Source organism: Rhinoraja longicauda, chromosome 2, assembly GCF_053455715.1.
Source record: "Rhinoraja longicauda isolate Sanriku21f chromosome 2, sRhiLon1.1, whole genome shotgun sequence".
NCBI classification, from domain to species: Eukaryota; Metazoa; Chordata; class Chondrichthyes; order Rajiformes; family Arhynchobatidae; genus Rhinoraja; species Rhinoraja longicauda.
In genome coordinates, this window is record NC_135954.1 from 111,040,526 (window position 1) to 111,065,244 (window position 24,719).

General features: G+C 48.0%; 1 protein-coding gene across 1 annotated transcript in view; it reads right to left on the reverse strand.

Moving 5' to 3' along the window:
- The window catches only part of dgat1a (diacylglycerol O-acyltransferase 1a), an 80,675-nt gene extending 63,682 nt beyond the window's left edge, over positions 1–16,993 (reverse strand). Inside the window, exons 1-2 of the mRNA XM_078425799.1 lie at positions 16,677–16,993; positions 3,892–3,979 (exon numbers count right to left, since the gene is read on the reverse strand). Coding sequence (XP_078281925.1) covers positions 3,892–3,979; positions 16,677–16,813 — 225 coding nt within the window. The 5' untranslated portion in view covers positions 16,814–16,993. The remainder of the gene's footprint in view (positions 1–3,891; positions 3,980–16,676) is intronic.
- Between the last annotated feature and the right edge of the window lie 7,726 nt (positions 16,994–24,719).

Here is a 24,719-nt window from a genome sequence, read left to right on the forward strand (position 1 = left end):
AATAATGCAAGTAGTTTTATTGAAATCGGTCTTATATTTTTAAAGTTATTCACATTTTAAAGTTTAAAAGGAGGGGAGGGGAGGAGGGAGGGGGGGAGGAGGGGAGAAGAGGGGGGGTTGAGGAGAGAGGGGAGGGGGGGGTGCTGCACCAATGCAGGAGAGGTTTGGGCCCAACGGGTCCACTTGGTCTAGTATTATCTAAATGGTGGGAAACTGCACAGCTCCGAGATGCAGAAGGATGTGATGTTCTAGTGTAAGATTTATTTTTAGGTTTATTAATGTCACATGTACAGCAAAAAGCTTTTTTATCCAATCAGATCAGATATACCAAATACAAAAGGGTTAAACTCAAGTACAACAGGTCGAGCAAAAGGGAAGATACTGAGCACAGAATATTGTTCTCAGCATCAGTTTCGTAGACAAAATCCAATGTCCGCAATGGGGTAGTGGTGAATCAGATAGTCCCCAAGCTTACGAAAGGACGGTTCAGAAGCCTGATAACAGAGGGGGAGAAACTGTTCCCGAGTCTGGTGGTGAGCCCTTTCAAGCTTCTGTAACTTCTGCTGGATGGGAGAGGTGAAAGGGGTGGGACTAGACTTTGATTATGTTGGCTGCTTTTCTGAGGCATCGTGAAGTGCAGATGGAGGCAATAGATGGAGAAGTCCGGTCTGATCAATTGGGGAGTTTGCGATAACCACAATCACAGAAGCTGGTCTACAGCGCAAGAAGGAATTACGAAAGTCAACAAAATGTTGTTTATTGCTCGGGATATTGAATACAAAAATAGGGAGGTTATGCTTCAGTTACAGAGGACATGTATGAGATCACATATGGAGTACTGGGCTGTTCATGTAAGGAGGCATGTATTGGTTTATTGTCACATGCACCAAGGTTGAAATACTGTTTCAGTCATATCATACCACACATGAGTACAATCAACCCATACACAGGTACAACTGCAAGTGCAAAGAGAATACCAGAGTGCAGAATATAGTGTTACATGGTATTACAGCTACAGAGAAAGTGCAGAAAACAACAGTTCAAAGGCCACTGTCAATGATGTTAGATTAAATGTTCAGAAAGATAACAGTGGATAACAATCATCCTTGAACCAACTTCACGAATTAGTGATATAACAAACTATCTGCTGCTTTATGAGCTGGCCGTGTGGAACCTGCACGTCAGTGAGTGCATTTGAAATCGTTGTACTGTTCTGAATTACAGGCTTTCTAAAAGCTGGAAAGAGGTGGGGATGGGACAAAGCCTGGCAAGTGATAGGTGGATACAAGGAACTGTAGATGCTGGTTTACATAAAAAGGCACAAAATGCTGAGTAACTCAGCGGGTCCGTGTCCTTTTTTGTAGACCAGCATCTACAGTTCCTTGTATCCACCTATCACTTGCCAGGCTTTATCTCCGCTGAGTTACTCAGCGGGTCAGGCAACATCTCTGGAAAACATGGATAGGCAGCGTTTTGGGTTTCAGAAGGGTCCAAACCTGTAACATCACCCCTTCATGTTCTCTAGAAGTCACAGGTGGATGTAGATGAGAGTGTGGCTTGACTGGCAGATGAAAAGTAAACAAAGGGGCAAAAAAGATATGCAAAGCCAGAAGAGGGGTAGAGCTGGAAGGGGACAGGGGTGGGTTAAATGGGAGAAATTGCCTTAGAACAGGAGAGCTTGGCAATTTTTTTTGCTATGATCATCCACACAAGTCAAGTCAAGTCAAGTCAATTTTATTTGTCACATACACATACACGATGTGCAGTGAAATGAAAGTGGCAATGCCTGCGGGTTGTGCACAAAAATAATTACAGTTACAGCATATAAATAAAGTTAATAAGTTACTATTATTGTCGACAAAAATTTAGTCTCTGGGGTTATAAAAGTTGACAGTCCTGATGGCCTGTGGGAAGAAGCTCCGTCTCATCCTCTCCGTTTTCACAGCGTGACAGCGGAGGCGTTTGCCTGATCGTAGCATCTGGAACAGTCCGTTACTGGGGTGGCAGGGGTCCCTCATGATCTTGCTTGCTCTGGATCTGCACCTCCTGATGTATAGGTCCTGCAGGGGGACGAGTGTAGTTCCCATGGTGCGTTCTGCCGAACGCACTACTCTCTGCAGGGCTATCCTGTCCTGGGCAGAGCTGTTCCCAAACCAGACTGTAATGTTGCCGGACAGGATGCTCTCTACAGCCCCAGAGTAGAAGCAATGAAGGATCCTCTGAGACACTCTGAATTTCCTCAGTTGTCTAAGGTGGTAAAGGCGCTGCTTAGCCTTACCCACCAGTGCGGCAATGTGCGTTGCCCACGTCAGATCCTCTGCGATGCGGACTCCCAAGTATTTGAAACTGCTCACCCTATCCACAATAGACCCATTTATCTCCAGTGGCGTGTACGTCCTTGGATGTTTAGCCCTTCTGAAGTCCACAATCAGCTCCTTTGTTTTAGTGACATTCAAGAGGAGGCTATTGTCCTGACACCAGAGTGCCAGATCAGCCACCTCCTCCCGGTAGGCCTTCTCATCGTTGTTGGAGATCCGGCCCACCACCACAGTGTCATCAGCAAACTTGATGATGGAGTTTGAGCTGAACCTGGCCCCACAGTCATGTGTGTACAGGGAGTACAGTAGGGGGCTAAGGAGGCAGCCCTGGGGGGATCCTATGTTCAGGGTGAGGGAGCTAGATGTGTGTTCCCCCATCCTGACCACTTGGGGCCTGGCAGTGAGAAAGTCCAGGACCCAGGCACACAGAGGGGTGCTAAGCCCCAGTTCCAGCAGCTTCTCAACCAGTCTGCTGGGGACTATTGTGTTGAATGCTGAACTAAAGTCAATGACAGCATCCTCACATAGCCCCCCTGGCTGTCCAGATGAGAGAGAGCGGTGTGTAGAACCTGGGAGACCGCATCATCCGTGGACCTGTTCGGACGGTATGCGAACTGTAGTGGGTCCATGTTGCGAGGAAGGAGGGCGCAGATGTGCTTCTTGACTAGCCTCTCAAAGCATTTCATGACAACCGAGGTGAGGGCCACCGGTCGGTAGTCATTTAAACACGCTGGAGAGGCATTCTTTGGCACCGGTACAATGATGGATCTTTTGAAGCATGCAGGGACCACGGACTTTGCCAAGGAGAGGTTGAATATTGTGGTGAGCACTGGAGCAAGCTGAGTAGCACAAGACTTTAGTACTCGCCCAGATATACCATCTGGGCCTCCAGCTTTCCTCGTGTTCACACGCGTCAGAGCCCACCTCACCTCACGCTCGGACACCGAGAATGTGTGCACATCCCCGGCGGTGGATCCCCCTCCAGCCTCGCTAGCCAGCGCCCCTTCGGTGCTGTTTTTAGACGGCGAGCTGGTGGTGTTACCCGTCACAAACCGTGCGTAAAAAGAGTTCAGGTCATCAGCTAAGGAGGAGCCGGCACTTCCGGTTGAGGGGGTGCTGGACCTGTAGCTAGTTATAGTCCGTAGCCCCTGCCAAAGGCGCCTGGTGTCCTGCTGCTCCATCTGTGACTCCATCTTGTCCCGGTACCTCTGTTTTGCGTCCTTCACTGCCCTTCGCAGTCGGTAGGACTTTCCCTTGTAGTGGTCCATTGTTAAGTCCACAAGACTTAAGGACAAATAACTCCGCTATCAGAACGATCACATTTTAACCTCCACATTCACATTGGCAGATTGACTAAAGCATAACTATCCAACTGCACATAGGTTTATTACACAGAGTAGTTGGGGCAATAATAATATTGACAAACCACTGCTTTCAACATCTAGTAAGTTGAAACAGTGTACTACTTCGAAGATTTCATTTGCAATTCCTTTGCTGGGGGGGGGGGGGAGGGGGAAGGTTTGATGGGGTCGAACTAAAACATAAATCTGTAAGCAGATCCACTGAGACTCACCAACATGACCACACACCAGTTGAGAATTCCTCTGTAATTGCTGTATCCACTTGCTGAGCTCAGTAAGGACTCCTGGAGCTTATGGCAACTAGAATAAATTAAAGGACAATCAGGAAACAATTTCTGCAACAACGTGCAGAACAGTACGATGTTTACAACGCTGACAAGATGTTTACTGTTCATCCCGAGTTGCCTTTATATGTCATCATCGTGTCTTTCTAATCTCCCTGCGAGATATAGACCTTTACGTTGCTCCCCTCTCCCCATCACAGCTCTCTGTCCCTGCATCTTCAATCTTGTTTCACCCCCAACTCCAGCAAGAAGACACAGAGGCTGATAGAGCTGCGGCCTCAGTACTAGAGTCCCGACCTCAGATGCTGTCTGAGAAGGATAAGAAAATAACTGCAGATGCTGGTACAAAGCAACAGGTAGTACAAGGTCTGAAGAAGGGTCTCGACCCGAAACGTCACCCAGTCCTTCTCTCCCGAGATGCTGCCTGACCTGCTGAGTTACTCCAGCATTTTGTGAATAAATACCTCAGATGCTGTCTGTGTGAGTTTACCCCTTCTCCCTATGACCACTTGGTTTTCCTACAGGGTACTCAAATTTCCTTCCACGTCCCAAAGACTTGTGGGTTTGTAGGTTAATTGGGCTCTGTAAAGTGCAATCAGCGCGCAGGGAGTGGATGGAAAAGTGGGAAAACAGAACTAGTGTGGACGGGTGACCGATGGTCGGCATGGACCCCAGAGTTTCAGTTTTAAAGGTTTCAGTGGTCTTTTATTGTCACATGTACCAATTAAGGTACAGTGATGTGACGTTTTGCGTCGGGATGTTTCTTCAGACTGGTGGAGTGGGAAGGATAAAGAGGCAATGGGGCAAAGGCTGGCAAGTGATAGGCAGGTAGGAAGTACGCCGTCTGTACGGAGTTTGTACATTCTCCCCGTCACCTGCGTGGGTTTTCTCCGAGATCTTCGGTTTCCTCCCACACTCCAAAGACGTGCAGGTGTGTAGGTTCATTGACTGGGTAAAATGTTTAAAAAATTGTCCCTAGTGTGTGTAGGATAGTGTTAATGTGCGGGGATCGCTGGGCGGCGCGGACTCGGTGGGCCGAAGGGCCTGTTTCCACGCTGTATCTCTAAATCTAAAAAAAAAGGAACTGCAGATGCTGGTTTACAACGACAATAGACACAAAAATGTACTATTTCTATAATTATGTATTATTATTAAACATATTATTTAATATTTAATTTGATTAAAAATATTATACTAGGAACAATTTATAGAAGCCAATTAACCTACTAACATGTGTAGGAAAGAACTGCAGATGCCTACTTAACTTAGTAACATGTACATCTTTGGAGTGGGAGGCAACCAGAGCACCCGGAGAAAGCCCACAAGGTCACAGGAAGAACGGACAAATTCCGTAGACAGCACCCAAATTCATGATTTGTCTCTGGCACTGTAAAGCAGGAACTCTACTGCCGGTATCACTATCATCCTGTTGAATTTCACTGCCTATATAACTCGTTACCACCTACCCCACAGCTAACAATGGACCATCGCGGGCTCCACCTTTCCTTGACCATCGTTGCTTTTTGCATATCTTTCATTCAATTGTTCCAGTGGATTTACCTTATTTTCCTTCTATATCTCTCATTTACCGATTCCTTGACTCTCAGCCTGAAGAAGGATCTCAACCCGAAACATCAGTCTGAAGAAGGGTCTCGACCCGAAACGTCACCCATTCCTTCTCTCCCGAGATGCTGCCTGACCTGCTGCGTTACTCCAGCATTTTGTGAAAAAATCGATTTGTACCAGCATCTGCAGTTATTTTCTTATACTACCTATTCCTTTTCTCTGCCCTGACCTGCTGAGTAACTCCAGCTTTTTGCATCTATCTTCAGTGATAGGTGGTTACAGGTGAGGAGGGGTGATTGGCAAATAGGTGGAGTGAGCAAGTCTGGGTCAGAACTCACGGCAGAATGATAGGTGGGCCTCATTGATTGGCCTCTTCAGATGCTATAAATATGAAAGAAAAAGCTAGAAAACGCAGCAGTTCAGCGCCCGTAGAAAGAGAAACAGTCAATGTTTTGGTTCTGTGACCCTAAATCTAAACTGGAAAATCAGTTGTTGGTCAGAGAGAAGATGTGGTTGCAATATATAGAACCAAGAATGTCTGTAATAGGGTGAGTCAAAATGGTTTAATGGGAGCTCTCACTGGCACACAGTGGCACAGCTGGCAGATCTGCTGCCTCGTGGCGCCAACCTCCCGGTTCGATCCTGACCTCAGGTGCCGTCTTTGTGGAGTTTGCACGTTCTCCCTGAGACCGCATGGGTTTCTCTCGGGTGCTCCGGTTTCCTCCCACATCCCGTGCGGGTTTGTAGGTTAATCAGCCTCTGCCAATTGCCCCTCTTGAGTAGGCCTCTGTTTAAAAAAATATATCCCTAATGTGTTGGGAGTGGATGAGAAAGTGGGATAACTTGAACTGTTGTGAACGGCCGATCGCTGGTCGGTGTGGACTCTGTGCGTTGAAGGGCCTGTTTCCGTGCTGTATCTTTAAACTAAACATTAAGATTCACAGTCTATGTTGTGTGTTTATAATGGCAATGTTGTGGGACCCACCCAGGAGGCCAGACTATTGAATAGGACAAGAACAACTGAGCCCACATGATTAAAAGTAGAAAATGGAAAATGCTGGTAAAATTCATGGTCGACCCCTTACTTTTATTTTTAAAGTTCTTATTCTCCAGTCAGAAGTACCCTTAGCCTAGAAGCTCAGATGAATACAAGTCTTGCCCATATTACCTGCCTCACAAACGTCATACGACTTCCATCTCTTTGCATTTGACAACTAAGATGGTTTATCATTTTCTGATCTTGCATACCTCAAAATGGCAGCATTTACTTTGCAAACAGAACAATCCTATGAACAATCCTATTGACTTGTTCAAAGATTAAAGATGTTAGACTATTGCCGGAATTACTGTCCCTCTCGCCAATTGCACAGTTTAGCCTGCCAAATAATCTGTACTCGAGTCTTTTTTTATGAGCCGTAAAAAAAATAAAAGGCTTGATCGGATCAAAGACACCACTCTCGGCAATGTCAATCAAAACACGAAAATCTTGATAAAACTCATCTCTTAGATCAACGCGAGGGATTGCATTTTGAGAATGACGGGTCCAACGCAGTCCACAGGAGGGTTCTGGGCAGTGGTGTAGAGCAGAGGGATTTAGGAGTTCAGGTGCATGGTCCCCTGAAAGTGGCGATAGGGCAGTAATGAAGGCTTTTTGCATGTTGCCCATCAAAAATCAGGGTACTGAATGCAGAAGTTTTAATGTTATATTGCAATTATACAAAGCGTTGGCGAGGCCACACTTAGAGTATTGCATTTAGGGTTGGCCATCTCGCTATAGGAAAGACGTCATTAATTTGGAAAGGGTGCAGCAAAGATTTCCGAGACCGTTGCCAGGATTTGAGGGCCTGAATTATAGGGAGAGGACTTTACTCTAGGACTTTTCTACTTGGAATGCAGGAGGCTGAGGGGCGTTTTTTTTTTTAGGTTTATTAAATCATGAGAGGAATAGATGGGATGAATGCACAGAATTTTTATCCCAGGATTGGGTAATCAAGAACTGAAAGGCATAGGTTTAAGATGTAAGGGGAAACTTCTTCCACATGGAGAGCGGTGGGTATATGGAAAGCAGCGAACATAACAAGGATCACTCACACCCACGGTCATTCTCATTTTCCCCTCTCCGGTTGAGAGGATACAAAAGCTCACAAGCAAGCACCACCAAATTCAAGAATAGTTCCTTCTAACAACCAATCTAACAGAACAAACGCAGACTGGGCGATCGTTTCACGGAACACCTTCACTCAGCCCGCCTGAACCTACCTGATCTCCTGGTTGCGGGACACTTTATCATATCATATCATATATATACAGCCGGAAACAGGCCTTTTCGGCCCTCCAAGTCCGTGCCGCCCAGTGATCCCCGTACATTAACACTATCCTACACCCACTAGGCACAATTTTTTTTTTACATTTACCCAGCCAATTAACCTACATACCTGTACGTCTTTGGAGTGTGGGAGGAAACCGAAGATCTCGGAGAAAACCCACGCAGGTCACGGGGAGAACGTACAAACTCCTTACAGTGCAGCACCCGTAGTCAGGATCGAACCTGAGTCTCCGGCGCTGCATTCGCTGTAAAGCAGCAACTCTACCGCTGCGCTACCGTGCCGCCCTAATTCTCTTTAATTCTCTTTCCCATTCCTACACAGACCTTTCTGTCCTAGGTCTCCTCCATTGTCAGAGTGAGGCTAAACACAAATTGGAGGAACAGCATCTCATATTTCGCTTGGGCAGCTTACAGCACAGTGGTACGAATATTGATTTCTCTCACTTCAGGTAGCCCCGGCATTCCCTCTCTCTCTATCCCTCCCCCACCCAAGTCACACTAGCTTCTCGTTTGCACCCGACAAACAGCTTACAATGGCCTGTTTCCTTTATCATCGTTACTTTTTTGCATATCTTTTATTCATTGTTCTTTATCTCTCCACATCATCGTCTATCTCTCTCGCTTCCCTTATCCCTAACCAGTCTGAAGATGGGTCTCGACCCAAAACGTCACCCATTCCTCTCTCCAGAGATGCTGCCTGTCCCACTGAGTTATTCCAGCTTTTTGTACCCATCTTCGGTTTAAACCAGCATCTGCAGTTCCTTCCTAGACATAGGAGGAGAATTAGGCCATTTGGCCCATCATGTCTGCTCTGCCACTTGATCATGGTTGATCTATTTTTCCTTCCCAACTCCACTCCCCTGCCTTCCCCCAATAACCATTTGTTCCTTTACCAATCAAGAGACCCTCAAGCTCTGCTTTAAAAATTCCTAATGACTTGACCTCCATAATGAGATTCCTCCCACCCCCCTCATCCTTAAGTAAGTTCAGATCCAGAGACATCAAACACTCCTCTTACATTAACCCACCCACCAGGATCATTCTCGTAAATCTCCTCTGAACCCTCTCCAACGCCAGCTCATCCTTCCTCAGATATGGGGCCTAAAACTGCTCACAATATTCCAGGTGTGGTCTGACCAGTGCCTTAGAAAGTCTCAGTATTATACCCTTGCTTTTATATTTTAGTCCTCTCGAAAAGTCCAGTGTACAGATGCAGGATAAAGGATCTAAACCCAGTAAACACCGATTAAAGATAGTTTGAAGGTCTCCAATGAGGTAGATGGGAGGTCAGGACGACTCTCTAGTTGGTGTGAGGATGGTTAAGTTGCCTGTTAACGGCAGGGAAAAAAACTGTCCCTGAACCTGGAGGTGTACATTTTCAAACATCTGTACGTCTTTCCTGATGGGAGAGAGGAGGTGGAAGTGACTGGGGTCAGGCAGCATCTCTGGAGAAAATGCATGGGTGACTTTTTGGGTCGGGACCTTTCTTCAAACTGCCAGTCTGTCAAATACCTGAAGAATTGTATGTACTTTAATGAGATCACCTCTCATTCTTATAAGCCCCAATGAGTGTAGGCACAATCTGGTTAATCTCACATAACATGCGAGAAAATCCATTCTCCCTGGAATCAATATGGTGAACCTTGTCTGCATTCCCTCCACAAATATATCCTTCCCTGGGACGGGAGACCATTATTTTCCCGGCAGATTTCATTATAATTTAAGCTGTTTGGTACAAATGTTTAATTTGAAGCCTTGATCAATACGAATAAATATTTGTGCAGAAACTTCCCTGGTGTGGCAGGGCATTCTTCAACCACATGAAGTCAATGTGCAGATACTTTTAGTGAAAAGCACAGTAGTGTGTGTGCACAGAGGGGCCCACACAGTGAAATGCCTTCACTTACTAAATTGGATCCAGATGTTGATCGGCTAACCTATGTAGTGACCTTTAACTACTCTGCAGTAAAGGAATCTGAGGAAGAACGGGAATGCAAGCATGCAGATCATTTTTCATGGGTGTGACCTTGCACACAACGTGAAAGTTCCTCTTTTCCAACCTCCATTTCTGTCTGCAGAAACAAAGAACTCCAGATGCTGGTTTATAGCAAAGATAGACACAAAGTGTTGGAGTAACTCAGTGGGTCAGACAGCATCTCTGGAGAAAAAGGATGGATGTTTCGGGTCTGGACCTTTCTTCAGACTGAAGACGTTTGAAGAGACTGAAGAGTCCAGACCCAAAACATCACCCATGCCTTTCTCCAGAGATGCTGCCTGACCCATTGAGTTACTCAAGCATTCTGTGTCTATCTTCCCTATTTATTTCTCCTGTCTTCAGGTCCAATGCAACATAATTCTGGCCCCATCATAAGTCTGTTGGATTCTTGTTTTGGGTGGCAACTGCAGGAAAAAGGACTACTTTATCCTTATTCATGCAATTTGAAGCAGTTGTACAGGGCCCTAGTGAGCCCGCACCTGGAGTACTGTGTGCAGTTTTGGTCTCCAAACTTGAGTACGGATATTCTTGCTATTGAGGGCGTGCAGCGTAGGTTTACTAGGTTAATTCCCGGAATGGCAGAACTGTCATATGTTGAAAGACTGGAGCGACTAGGCTTGTATACACTGGAATTTAGAAGGATGAGAGGGGATCTTATTGAAACATATAAGATTATTAAGGGGTTGGACACGTTAGAGGCAGAAAACATGTTCCCAATGTTGGGGGAGTCCAGAACCAGGGGCCACAGTTTAAGAATAAGGGGTAGGCCATTTAGAATTGAGATGAAGAAAAGCTTTTTCAGCCAGAGAGTTGTAAATCTGTGGAATTCTCTGCCTCAGAAGGCAGTGGAGGCCAATTCTCTGAATGCATTCGAGAGAGCCAGATAGAGCTCTTAAGGATAGCGGAGCCAGGGGGTATGGGGAGAAGGCAGGAACGGGGTACTGATTGAGAATGATCAGCCATGATCACATTGAATGGTGGTGCTGGCTCGAAGGGCCGAATGGCCTACTCCTGCACCTATTGTCTATTGAAGACACTGTGTCACAGCACCACACAGCACAGAAACAGACCCTTGAGCCTAACTCATCCATGCCTACTAAGGTGCCACATCGAATCTAGTCCCCTTTGCCTATGTTCGGCCCATTTCCCTACAGACCCTTCCTATCCATGTACCTTATACGGCTTATGCAGAATTCCTTCAAGAGATCGAATAAGTGAGGAGAGACCAGTGGCAGAGGTTTTCTCTGCGTGGTTTGTATAACCCATGAAATTCCAACATTGTGCTCCCAACATACCTGCAGTGGGCTGATTTTATCTTCATCTGGTTAGCCTTTCTGTTTAGATTTTAGATTTAGAGATACAGCGTGGAAACAGGCCCTTCGGCCCACTGAGTCCGCGCCGCCCAGCGATCCCCGCACACTAACACCCACACCCACCAGGGACAATTTTTAAAATATTTTGCCCAGCCAATTAACCTACATACCTGTACGTCTTTGGTGTGTGGGAGGAAACCGAAGATCTCGGAGAAAACCCACGCAGGTCACGGGGAGGACGTACAAACTCCGTACAGACGGCGCCCGTAGTCAGCATCGAACCCGAGTCTCCGGCGCTGCATTTGCTGTAAGGCAGCAACTCTACCGCTGCGCCACCGTGCCGCCACGATGTTGTTGCAGTTGTTGAAGCTGCTTTCCCAAGTGTCTGTCCACCCAACCCTCCCCAAATCAGCCAGGAACATGGGTTCAACCTTTTTCAATTAAATAACCTCATTTGCTTTTTGTTAGCATTCCCGTTCACAAATTGTGAAGACTGTTAGCAACACCAGTATTTAATTGTGAATCCCAATATTTATTCCGCCCCAAAGCCCCTCCACAGATGCGTCCCTAACTGGTGAGTTCCTCCAGCACTTTATTTTGCTCAAGACTTTCCAGCACCTGTATTTCATTGTACCTCAATGAGAATAACTTTATCTACGGGATTAGAAAATGTATTTAGTTTTAGTTTAATTTAGAGATACAATGCGGTAACAGGCCCTTTGGCCCACCGAGTCCGCACCGACCAGCGATCCCCACACATTAACACTATCCTACATACACTAGAGACAATTTACATTTATACCAAGCCAATTAACCTACGAACCTATGCATCTTTGGAGTGTGGGAGGAAACCAGAGATCCAGGAGAAAACCTACACAGGTCCCGGGGAGAAGGTACAAACTCCGTTCAGACAGCACCCCGTAGTCAGGATTGAACCCGGGTCTCTGACGATGTAAGGCAGCGACTCTATCACTATGCCTCTATTCTGGAAACAACTTGAATCAGCAGGTCTTACACTAGCTGTTGCCTGTTAAAAGCTCCATGTGGGCATCAAGGCTCTCTTTCCAATGTGAGTGGCACTGGCTAGGCTATTATTACTGCCATAAAGGTTAACCACAATTCAACATTGGGGTGTAATGTAGCTGCCTAAATCAGCTAGGATCGCAAGGTGTTTCTTGTGCTGTTCAAATTACTAAAATAATTTCAGATGCTATATTTATGGACGCTGAAACACTAATTATGGGTTGCTAAATCCAAGATATAACCACCAACCATTACCACGAAGGGAGAGTGCAGTTGAATTTAATCCATCCGCTGTCCATTAGTCAATCTGCATTTTGGTTGGCATGAATATGCAGCTGGTAGAGCTGTTGCCTCATAGTGCAAAGTCCCTAGTGTGTGTTAGTGTGCGGGGATCACTGGTCGGCATGGACTTGGTGGGCCGAAGGGGCTGTATCTCTAAACTAAACTAAGCTTGGCGACCAGAACGGCACACAATGCTCCAAGTGTGGTCTGACCAATGACTTGTAGCTTTGCCACATGGCTGCACTCAATGCCCTGACTGATGAACCCAAACTTGCCAAATGCCTTCCGATAGGGAATGGGGGGTGGTATGGATCTTATGCAGGCAGAGTAGATTAGTTTAACCTGACATCCTGTTCAGCACAGACATCGTGGGCTGAAGAACATGTTCTTGTGCTGTACTGTGCTATGTCAACTCGGTTTCCCCCATCACCCTCATCCTTTACTCTCATGTGACATCATTAGTACCAGTGAAGAATGTCACTTACCTTCTCTGCTTCTATTCCCTACGTCTTGTGTCACTCGGACATCAACCTAGGCCTCCTCTTCACATCGCTCTTCTCAGGCTAACTATGTAGTAATAAGGAGAGCACTTTCTGCTTTGCTGTGTTGCCTGATCATTCTTGCTCATTGCTGGGGAGACTCCTTCTCACTTTCTCTCTCTCTCTCTCTCTCTCTGTCTCCAGTTACTGCTACATGGCGGCATGCGTTGATATTCTTCTCTCTCGTTACTTCCTCCACACAGTTGCTAAGTTTCTTCTCTCACTTCATTTCCATTTGAGTCTGGCATTGTTACATTTTGCTTTTCTCTTCCACTCTCCGCTTTATAACTGTGGTATAGTATACAAACAGATAGGTCAGTTTTCTATGATAGTATGCAGGCACATGCAATCACTATGCAAACAATAGAATAGCTTGTATTCCCAACACTTGAAATGCTCTTTCGTTTACTTTAGAGATGGTGTGGAAACAGGCGTTTTGGCCTGCCCGAGTCCAGGCCGATTAACAAACGCCTGTGCACTAGTTCTACCCTACACACCAGGGACAATTTACAGAAGCCAATTAACCTACCATCCTGCATGTCTTTGGAGTGTGGGAGGAAACCGGAGCACCCAGAGAAAACACAAGGGGTCACAGGGAGAATGTAAAACAGCACCCGAGGTCAGGATCGAACCCGGGTCTCTGGCGCATTTTACAATGGCCAACTGAGGTGTTTTCTGCCTCCTCGATGTATGGCCTGTGACAAAAGTTGCTTTACCCGAGTCAAACAATCTTGTATGTGGTAACCAAGACCAATTATCCAAGCAACAACATTTGAAACTTGTTTATCGAATATCGGACTATCATTTGGCCCATTGTGATAGTCTCTTGGTTACTGAGTTTGATTTCATTCTCATTGCCATGGAAAAATATTCCTTTGTTTTGAATCTGCCTTTCTGACAGAGCATTTCAAATCAGAACACCATACTGTGGGGAAAGGATTTTGCTTATGCCTATTCGGATTTTTAAAAAAAATTGTTGATCATCTTAAATTTGTCATCTTTTTCCTCATCTTCCCATCAAGCTTTATGTGATTTACCAAAACGATTCATGAGTTCTCAAGTGGAACAATCCCCATTTCTTCACAAAGCACATGCTCATCCTCCTGGAAGACACAATATATATCTTCCACACCCTCACCAAGAGCTTGCGTTCCGAAGATGCACAACGCATAACTAATCTTACGCAAATTGAAGGAACAGCACCTCATATTACGCTTGGGTAATTTACTTACAACCCAGGGTAATCAACTTACAACCCAGCGGTATGAACGTTGATTTCCCTAATTTCAAGTAACTATTCTCTCTCCCCGCACCTTAGTCGTCCTACTAGTTCTACAGGTCGCATCCTTGTTAACACACCTTTCCCAGCCAACAATGCAGCATTATGGGTTCCACCCTTCCTGTGGTCACCTGTTGCAGTCTCTGATTTGTCTTGCCTTTTCTCGCCTCGTTTATTTCTTGCATCCAGTTCATTTCCACCCTCTCCCCCCCTACTTTCAGTCTGATGAAGGGTTCCAACCCAAAGCATCACCCACTCCTTTTCTACAGAAATGCTGCCTGTCCCGCTGAGTTACTCCAGCATTTTGTGTCTATCTTCGGTGTAAATTGGCATCTGCAGTTCCTTCCGACACATCAGCTCAATAGCCAAGGCATATCGTGGAAACAAGCCCTTCAGAACAACTCTTCCATGCCGATCAAGTTCCTTAACTCCACTGATCCATAGTCTTCCAAACCTTTCTTATCCACATTCCTATTTAAGTGGATTTATTCACAAAATGCTGGAGTAACTCAGCAGGTCAGGCAGCATCTCAGGAGAGAAGGAATGGGCAACGTTTCGGGTCGAGACCCCAAACCAGTAACCTCCTCAAACCTGTTTTTGCACCCTTTCCAGTTTAGTGATATCCTCGCTATAGGACGTTGGCCAAAACTATGCACTATACTCCAAATGTGGCTTTACCAATGTGTTGTTATGCTGTAACATGGTGTTCCAATAACTGTACTCAGTGCCCTGGCAAGCATGCCAAATGCTTCTTCACAACCCTGTCCAACTGCTTTGATACCTTCAACGGATCCCTACAACCTAACTGTGTAAGCACTGCCCTGGTTTGTCCTCCCAAAAAACACGTCTTTACTCTTCACTTCAGTCTGAAGAAGGGTCCCAACCCGAAATGTCCCACGTCCTTTTTCCCCCAAAGACGCTGCATGACTCGCTGAGTTACTCCAGCATTTTGTGTCTATGTTAGGAATCCAGGTATTGTTGGGGAAAGCATTAGGATTAACCCAGGTTATGGGAGGAAGGGGAGTATTTACACCAGAAGGGAACAGGTTGTGAAATTGTGAAAGGGAGAGTTAGCAGCAAGATTACCCCGGGTTGTGGTGGTGGTGGTGGTGGGGGGAGAGATGAGGGTTTACATGGATAGGAATCAGGGTGCTGGAGGGAGAGTTAAATGTGGGATTACCCCAGGGGGAAGGGGGGTTGAGGAGGGGGATGAGGAAGGGTTTACGCCAAGGGAGGGTTTTCACCAGGAGTGGAGAATACCCCCCACCCCAGAGTCTGGAGGGAGAGTTTCCACCAGGGGGGAAGGGGATTGAGTATTCCTTGCGGGGGAGGAGTATTTATGCCAGGGGTAGGAGGGGGGATTGTCACCATTAGTGGGAGAGGGGAGGGTTTCCCCAGGGGGCTGGGCGGGAGGGGAGGGGAAGGGAGGGTTTCCCCAGGGGGCTGGGGACAGGGGAGGGTTTCTCCGGGGTGGGGGAGAGGGGAGGGATTCCCCAGGGGGCTGGCGAAGGGTTTCTACAGGGCGCTAGGGGAAGAGGAGGGATTCCCCCAGGGGTTTCTCCCAGAGGACTGGGGGGAAGGGAGGGTTTCTCCAGGGTGAGGGGAGGGGGAGAGCTTCCCCCAGGGGGCTGGCATGATGTGAGGGAATCCCCCAGGAGTTCAGGGGTTTCCCCCGGGGGCTGGGGGGAGGGGAGGGGGAGAGGGAATGGATTCCCCCAGGAGGCTGGGGGAGGTAAGGGACTCCCCCCAGGGGGCTGGGGAGATGGGGGTTAAGGGGAGGGATTCCCTGGGACTGTGGGGAGGGGAGGGTTTCCCCCAGGGGCTGGGGGGGAGGGACGGAGGAGGGTTTCCCCCAGGGGGGGGGGGGGGAGGGAGGGAGGAGGGTTTCCCCCGGGGGGAGGGGTTCCCCCAGGATGGAGGGGTTCCCCAGGGGGCTGGGGGGAGGGTTTCCCCCAGGGTGGAGGGGAGGGTTTCCCCCAGGGGGGAGGGATTCCCCCAGGGGGCTGGGGGGAGGGTTTCCCCCAGGGGGGAGGGGAGGGATTCCCTCAGGGGGGAGGTATTCCCCCAGGGAGCTGGGGGGGGAGGGGGAGGGTTTCCCCCAGGGGGGAGGGGGAGGGTTTCCCCCAGGGGGGAGGGGGATTCCCCCAGGGGGGAGGGGGAGGGTTTCCCCCAGGGAGCTGGGGGGGAGGGGAGGGGATGGTTTCCCCGCTGGAGGAGTGTCGGGGGCTAGCAGGGCTCCTTTCAGGGGAGAGGGAAACCACTAACCCCGGGAGGGAGTGTGTGTGTGTGTGTGTGTGTGTGTGGGGGGGGGGGGGTTAACACCGTGATGGGCTCACACAGCCGGCGGACCCCCGGGTCATGGGGGGGGGGGGGGGGGGGGGGTTGTTACCTGAAGCCGGCGAAGTCGCGGCTCTCCTTCTGCTTCTCATCCTCCTCCTTCTCTTTCATTTCCTTCAGATCCTTGTGGCTGAGGGTCCGCGACGCCTTCCCCCCGCCGCCGCCGCCGCTCTGAAGCCGCCGTCTCATCCCGTCGCCGCCGCCGCCGCCGCCGGCCGGTTGCCGCTGGTCGGTTGCCCTGGAGACCAAGGGGTGGTGGAGGAGGGGAGGGGGGTCAGTGAACCCCTCGACCCGGGCTCGGGCTCGCGCTCAACCCCCAACCGCCGCCAAACGCCACGGGCACGAACACGGGCATGGCCGTGACGTCACGCTAGCCCCTCCCACAGCCCAGCCCTCCCACCACGCCAGCCCCTCCCCCACCGCGCCAGCCCCTCCCACAACGACAGCCCCTCCCACAACGACAGCCCGCGCCAGCCCCTCCCACCGCGCCAGCCCCTCCCCCTTCCTCTCCTCCCTCCCCCTTCCCCTTCCTCTCCTCCCTCCCCCTTCCTCTCCTCCCTCCCCCTCCTCCTCCTCCTTCCCGCCCCCTCCCTCCCACCATCTACTGCGCGTGCGTGGGGTTCGGGCCAGGCCAGGTGGCCTTCGGGAAATGTAGTTCTCAAGAGTATTGTAGCGGGAAGAGGATGGGCGATGGACCACCGTTATTGTGTCTGCTTCCTTGTCACCTTCCTCCTGGCCAACAATGATCTATTCTACATTGTCCTTGCTCCAACAATGATCTATTCTACATTTTCCTTGCTCCAACAATGATCTATTCAACATCTTCCTTGCCCTGCATCCGCTTTGATTTCTCGTTTTCACACCTTACGCTTCCCTATCTCAGTTCTGGTTCTGGTTGATTAGATTTAGATTTTTTTTAGATTTAGAGATACAGCGCGGAAACAGGCCCTTCGGCCCACCGAGTCCGCGCCGCCCAGTGATCCCCGCACATTAACACTATCCTACACACACTAGGGACAATTTTTTTAACATTTTACCCAGTCAATTAACCCTCATACCTGTACATCTTTGGAGTGTGGGAGGAAACCGAAGATCTCAGAGAAAACTCACGCAGGTCACGGGGAGAACGTACAAACCTCGTAAAGACGGCGCCCGTAGTCAGGATCGAACCTGAGTCTCAGGCGCTGCATTCGCTGTAAGGCAACAACTCTACCGCTGCGCCACCGTGCCGCCACGCAAACACTACTCAATTACTGCGCAAACACTTCATGAGTGTTTATCTCGCGCAGGTTGGAGTGAGTAGAGTAGTGGGCAAATTTTGAAGTGGGCCTTTTTGACCAAGTTGAGGAGATCTGGTTGCTCAATCCCCTTTTTAAATGACTGAACATAGGGAGAGGCGCGTGAGTTGGGTGGTAACATATTCCATTCCCTTATCGTCCTCGGGTAAAGGGAATATTGGTAGCAAAGTTTATTGAAATTTAGCGAGTTGATGATACAGGGACCGGTATTTTGTCTCGTTTCATGGCAGTTCGTGCTCTGGGATGACGGAAGATTTGATGGCGTGATTTTATGAATCTCTTTGTAAATTGCAATGTCTTAGCCTGATTCTGCTGAGCTCTAGGGTATCCCATCCGAGGGAAGTCAGCATATTATTCATGCTTGATTTGCGCTTGCAGTCATTACATACAAAGTGAGCAGTCTTTCCCTCTCCCCTGACTCTCAGTCTGAAGAAGAGTCTCAACCCGAAACATCATCCATTCCAGAGATACTGCCTGTCCCGCTGTTATTCCAGCATTTAGTGTCTATCTTCGGTGTAAATCAGCATCTACAGCTCCTTCCTACACAGAGGAATATCATTGATCCTTGATTATTGATCCTCAATGATTGATCCTTGATCCTCAATCATTGATTCGCGATCATTGATCCTCGATCCTTGATCATTGATCCTTGACCATTAATCCTTGACCCGTTTCCCTTTCCCTTGACTCTCAGTGTGAAGAAGAGTCTTGACCCGAAACGTCACCGATTCCATTTCTACAGAAATGCTGCCTGATCCACTGAGGCACTCCAGCGCTTTGTGTGTATCTTTGGGTTAAACCAGCATCTGCAGTTCCTTCCTATACATCATTGATGAAGCATCTGGAGATGGATGAATCTCAGAACCCCCCTGTGGATCATCTGCAGTGATGTCCTGGACATGGGGTGATGGACCTCCGTCAACATCAACCCCATTGTGGACTTTGGAATCTGTCTCTGGAACAGGTATGCTATAATGCTGAGAACTATATTCTACACTCAATATATTTCTATTTACTCTACCTGTTGTCTTTGAATTTGGCTTGATTGTATTTGTGTATAGCCTTAGAGTTATATGGCACAGAAACAAGCCTTTCGGCTCAACTTGCCCATGCTGACCAAGATGCCCCATCTAAGCTAGTCCCACCTACCTGCATTTGTCCCATGTCCCTCTCCATCTTTCCTATCCATCTACCTTTCCAAATGTTTTTTTTTAAGGTTTTATAGTAGCTGCCTCAATTACCATATATCCATTATTATCTGAATGGTGTCAAGTTAGGAAAAGGCAGTGAGGAAAGCCAATGGACTGTTGGCCTTCATAACAAGAGGAGTTGAGTATAGGAGCAAAGAGATCCTTCTGCAGTTGTACAGGGCCCTGGTGAGACTGCACCTGTAGCACTGTGTGCAGTTTTGGTCTCCAAATTTGAGAAAGGATATTCTTGCTATTGAGGGCGTGCAGCGTAGGTTTACTGGGTTAATTCCCGGAATGGCGGGACTGTCGTATGTTGAAAGACTGGAGCGACTAGGCTTGTATACACTGGAATTTAGAAGGATGAGAGGGGATCTTATTGAAACATATAAGATTATTAAGCGATTGGACACGTTAGAGGCAGGAAACATGTTCCCAATGTTGGGGGAGTCCAGAACCAGGGGCCACAGTTTAAGAATAAGGGGTAGGCCATTTAGAACGGAGATGAGGCAAAACTTTTTCAGTCAGAGAGTTGTAAATCTGTGGAATTCTCTGCCTCAGAAGGCAGTGGAGGTCAATTCTCTGAATGCTTTCAAGAGAGAGCTAGATAGAGCTCTTAAGGATAGCGGAGTCAGGGGGTATGGGGAGAAGGCAGGAACGGGGTACTGATTGAGAATGATCAGCCATGATCACATTGAATGGTGGTGCTGGCTCGAAGGGCCGAATGGCCTACTCCTGCACCTATTGTCTATTGTCTATTGTCTATCACTCACTGTGTGAAAAAAATGCTTTCCAGGTTCCTATTAAATCTTTTTCCTCTCGAACAGTGTCCTCTGGTTCTTGATTTGCCCACTCTAAGTAAAAGACTGTGCATTCACCCTATTTATTCCCTTTGTGATTTTTATAGTCTCTTGTAAGATTACCCCTCAGCCTCCTACACACCAAGGGATAAAGTCTTGGCCTGCTCAACCTCTCCCTATAGGTGAGACCCCCAAGTCGTTATAACTTCTTTGAACATCTTCTCTGCATTCTTTCCAACTTAACGAGTCAAAATTGAACACAATGCTTCAAATGTCACCTCACCAACATCTTGTACAACTGTAACATAGCATCCCAACTTCGATACTCAATACCCTGACTAGAAACATAGAGGTACAGGTACAGGAGGAGGCCATTTGGCCCTTCGAGGCGAAAGTACCAAAAGCATTCTTGACCTCCCAGATGTTTGCTGGAGTGGTCAAAACCCACACGTTGACACTTGAGAGAGTTAGTAGAACCACTGCCTCACAGAGCTACAGACCCGGGTTTGATCCTGCATTGGGTGCTGTCTTGTGCGGAGTTTGCACGTTCTCCCAGTGACCGCGTGGTTTTCCCCCGGGTGCTCCATTTTCTTCCCACTTTCCAAACACCTGTGGGTTTTTAGGTTAATTGGCCTCTGTACATTACCCTTAGTGTGCAGGGAGTGGATGAGAGAGTGGGTAAACATAGAACTGGTATGTAACTTCAAGTAATCCTTGCTTTCCCTCTCTCTTCATCCCCTCCCCCTTCCCAGTTCTCCGATCAGTCTTACTGTATCCATCTACATTTTATCTCTGTGTGCTTTGTTGTTACCTTCTCCCAACTAACAACGATCTATTCTACATTTTCCTTGAACTTCATCCCCTTTGTCCCATTTTGACACCTTACGCTTCCTTATCGATACACTCCCTTTTCTATGTACCTCCCACTCCCATGACATCAGTCTGAAGAAGGGTCTCGACCCAAAACGTCACCCGTTCCCTCTCTACAGAGATGCTGCCTGTCCCGCTGAGTTACTCCAGCTTTTTGTGTTTATGTTCGATTTAAACCAGCATCTGCAGTTCCTTCCCACACAGAGAACTGATATGAATGGGTTTAGGTTTATTATTGCCGCACATACTGAGTTACAGTGAATAGTCTTGTTTAGCATGCTATCCAAACAGATCAGATTATACCATACATAGATACAATTGGTTCAAACTCAAGAGTCAAGAGTATTTTATTGTCATACTAGACCAAGTGGACCCGTTGGGCCCAAACCTCACCTGCATTGGTACAGCACCCTGTCCTCCCCCCCACCTCCCCTCTCTCCTCAACCCCCCTCTCCCCTCTCCCCCTTCCCCCCTCCCTCCTCCCTCCCTCCTCCCCTCCTTTTAAACTTTAAAATGTGAATAACTTAAAAAATATAAGTCCGATTTCAATAAAACTAATTGCATTATCACTATAAAGTGACAATGGTGAGTAAGGTGAGCCTAAAATTGTCGCGCTATCGTGTACCGTTTTGGCTGAAGTTCAGTCACAAACAAGGAGGAGGGGGGGTTCAACGAGATCTGGGTGTCCTAGTGCATCAGTCAATGAAAGGAAGCATGCAGGTTCAGCAGGCAGTGAAGAAAGCCAATGGAATGTTGGCCTTCGTAACAAGAGGAGTTGAGTATAGGAGCAAAGAGGTCCTTCTACAGTTGTACCGGGCCCTGGTGAGACCGCACCTGGAGTACTGTGTGCAGTTTTGGTCTCCAAATTTGAGGAAGGATATTCTTGCTATGGAGGGCGTGCAGCGTAGGTTCACTAGATTAATTCCCGGAATGGCGGGACTGTCGTATGTTGAAAGGCTGGAGCGATTGGGCTTGTATACACTGGAATTTAGAAGGATGAGGGGGGATCTTATTGAAACATATAAGATAATTAGGGGATTGGACACATTAGAGGCAGATAACATGTTCCCAATGTTGGGGGAGTCCAGAACAAGGGGCCACAGTTTGAGAATAAGGGGTAGGCCATTTAGAACGGAGATGAGGAAGAACTTTTTCAGTCAGAGAGTGGTGAAGGTGTGGAATTCTCTGCCTCAGAAGGCAGTGGAGGCCAGTTCGTTGGATGCTTTCAAGAGAGAGCTGGATAGAGCTCTTAAGGATAGCGGAGTGAGGGGGTATGGGGAGAAGGCAGGAACGGGGTACTGATTGATAGTGATCAGCCATGATCGCATTGAATGGCGGTGCTGGCTCGAAGGGCTGAATGGCCTACTCCTGCACCTATTGTCTATTGTCTATTGTCTATAACAAACGAGAGTTTTAGTATATAGATGTCCCAGATAGAACAATGAAATTCTTACTTGCTGCAGCACAACAGAATATGTAAACATAGTACACTGTAAATAATAATAATAATAATAGTCTATTGTAGTTCAGAGCTAATTTGAGGTTGTAGTGTTTAATAGCATGATGACTGCAGGGAAGAAGCTGTTCCTGAACCTGGACGTTACAGTTTTCAGCCTCCTGTACCTTCTTCCTGATTGCAGGGGTGAAATGAGTGTGTGGCCAGGATGGTGTGGGTCTCTGATGATGCTGGCTGCCTATTTGAGGCAGCGACTCCGATAGATCCCTTCGATGGTGGGGAGGTCAGAGTCGGTGATGGACTGGGCAGTGTTCACAACGTTTTGCAGTCTTTTCAGCTCCTGAACGTTCAAGTTGCCGAACCAGGCCGTGATGCAGCCAGACAATGTGCTCTCTCGTGTACGTTAGATAGAGCAATGGGGTACGGTGGTTGTTGGTCAGCGTGGACTCGATCGGCTGAAGGGTCTGTTCCCATGCTGTATCCTGAAGAAATAGATGGAGGCCACAGTTCAATATTCCATCTGAAAGGCAGCAACTTTGACAGTATTGCGTTGACAGGATCAACCCCAGGAATGACATGCCCTGGAATAGTATGCGATCCCACAAGCTAATGACTGAAACAGGCAAATGCGCTGTCAATTGAGCAGAGGCTGACAAATTTTAACCAGCTGTTTTAGCATGTCCACTGGCCGCTCGATGTCCACTTGTATTACAGTCAAGTGAGCACCATTATACGATGGGAAGGCTGCTACATGAGAATGTTGCTGGTGAACTGAGAGCCATTTCACTGCTTCCACGCATGCTGTGACTTTGGTGATACTGCCACCTATTGGCTCAGATACACGGAGACACCAGGAACTGCAGATGCTGGTTGACCAAAAAAAACCACTAAGTGGTGGAGTAACTCGGCGGGTCAGGCAGCGTCACTGGAGAATATGAATAGGCGACGTTTGGGGTCGGAACCTTTCTTCAGACTGATTGTCTCCGAATCTAACTGTCTCCCATCGTTTAAGAGACATTTGGACAGGTACATGGATAGACACAATGCTGGAGTAACTCAGCGGGCCAGGCAGCATCGAGAGAGAGAGAGAAGGAATGGGTGACGTTTCGGGTGCGGATCCTTCTTCATACCAGGTACATGGATAGGACAGGTTTGGAGGGATATGGACCAAGCACAGGCAGGTGGGGACTACTGTAGCTGGGACATTGTTGGCCGGTGTGGGCAAGTTGGGCCGAAGGTCCTGTTTCCACACAGTATGACTCTCAATGACCCTCTATGACCCTAATTGTGGTGGGGTGGGCGGGGAAGAAAGTTGGAAGCGAGGAGGGGCAGGACAAAGCCTGGTGAGTGAAAGGAGGAGAGACAAGCAACTGCAGATGCTGGTTTACAAAAAAGGACACAAAGGACTGGAGTAACTCAGCAGGTAAGGCAGCACCTGCAGTTTAGTTTAGTTTAGTTTAGAGATACAGCACTGAAATAGGCCCGTTGGTCCACTGAATCTGCGCCGACCAGCGATCCCCGCATATTAACACTACTCTACACATGCTAGGGACAATTTTACATTTTCTATACATGTATACCAAGCCAATTAACCTACAAACCTGTACGTCTTTGGAGTGTGGGAGGAAACTGATGATCTCGGAGAAAAACCCACGTGGTCACGGGGAGAACGTACAAACTCCGTACAGACAGCACCCGTAGTCAGGATTGAACCCGGGTCTCTGGCACTGTAAGGCAGCAACTCTACCGCTGCGCCACCGTGCCGCCGTGCAGAAGATTCCGGACCCGAAACATCACCTCTCCATGTTCTCCAGAGATGCTGCCTGATCCGCTGGGTTACTCCGGTACTTTGTGTCTTTGAAAGTGATAGATGGATACAAGTGATTGGCAGATGGTGAGACAAAGGCCAGAGATGAAAAGACAAAAAAATGTGATATAAGGAAATAAGAGGTGTGAATTGTGAAGCCAGAGGAAGGAATATAGGTGGAGACGGCAAGGTGGGGAGGGGAAATTGGGAAATGGGTTCGACACCAGGTGGGGCACAGGGAAGAAAGGGGGGGGGGGGGAGGAGCGGGGGGAGGGGGGGGTGTTGGTGTTAGTTACATAAAACTGGAGAATTCAATAAGTTGTAAGTTACCCAAGCAGAATATGAGGTGCTGTTCCTCCAGTTTGTGTGTGGCCTCATTCTGGCAATGGAGGAGGCCCAAGACAGAAAGGTCAGTGTGGGAATAGGAAGGGGAGTTAAAATAGTTAACAACCGGGAGGGAGATCCAGCAGGCCTTGGTGGGTCGAGTACAAGTGTTTGGCAAAGCAGTGGCCGAGTCTGCACTCTGACATATAGAAACATAGAAAATAGGTGCAGGAGGAGGCCATTTGGCCCTTCGAGCCAGCACCGCCATTCATTGTGATCATGGCTGATCTTCCACAATCAGTAACCCGTGCCTGCCTTCTCCCCATATCCCTTGATTCCGCTAGCCCCTAGAG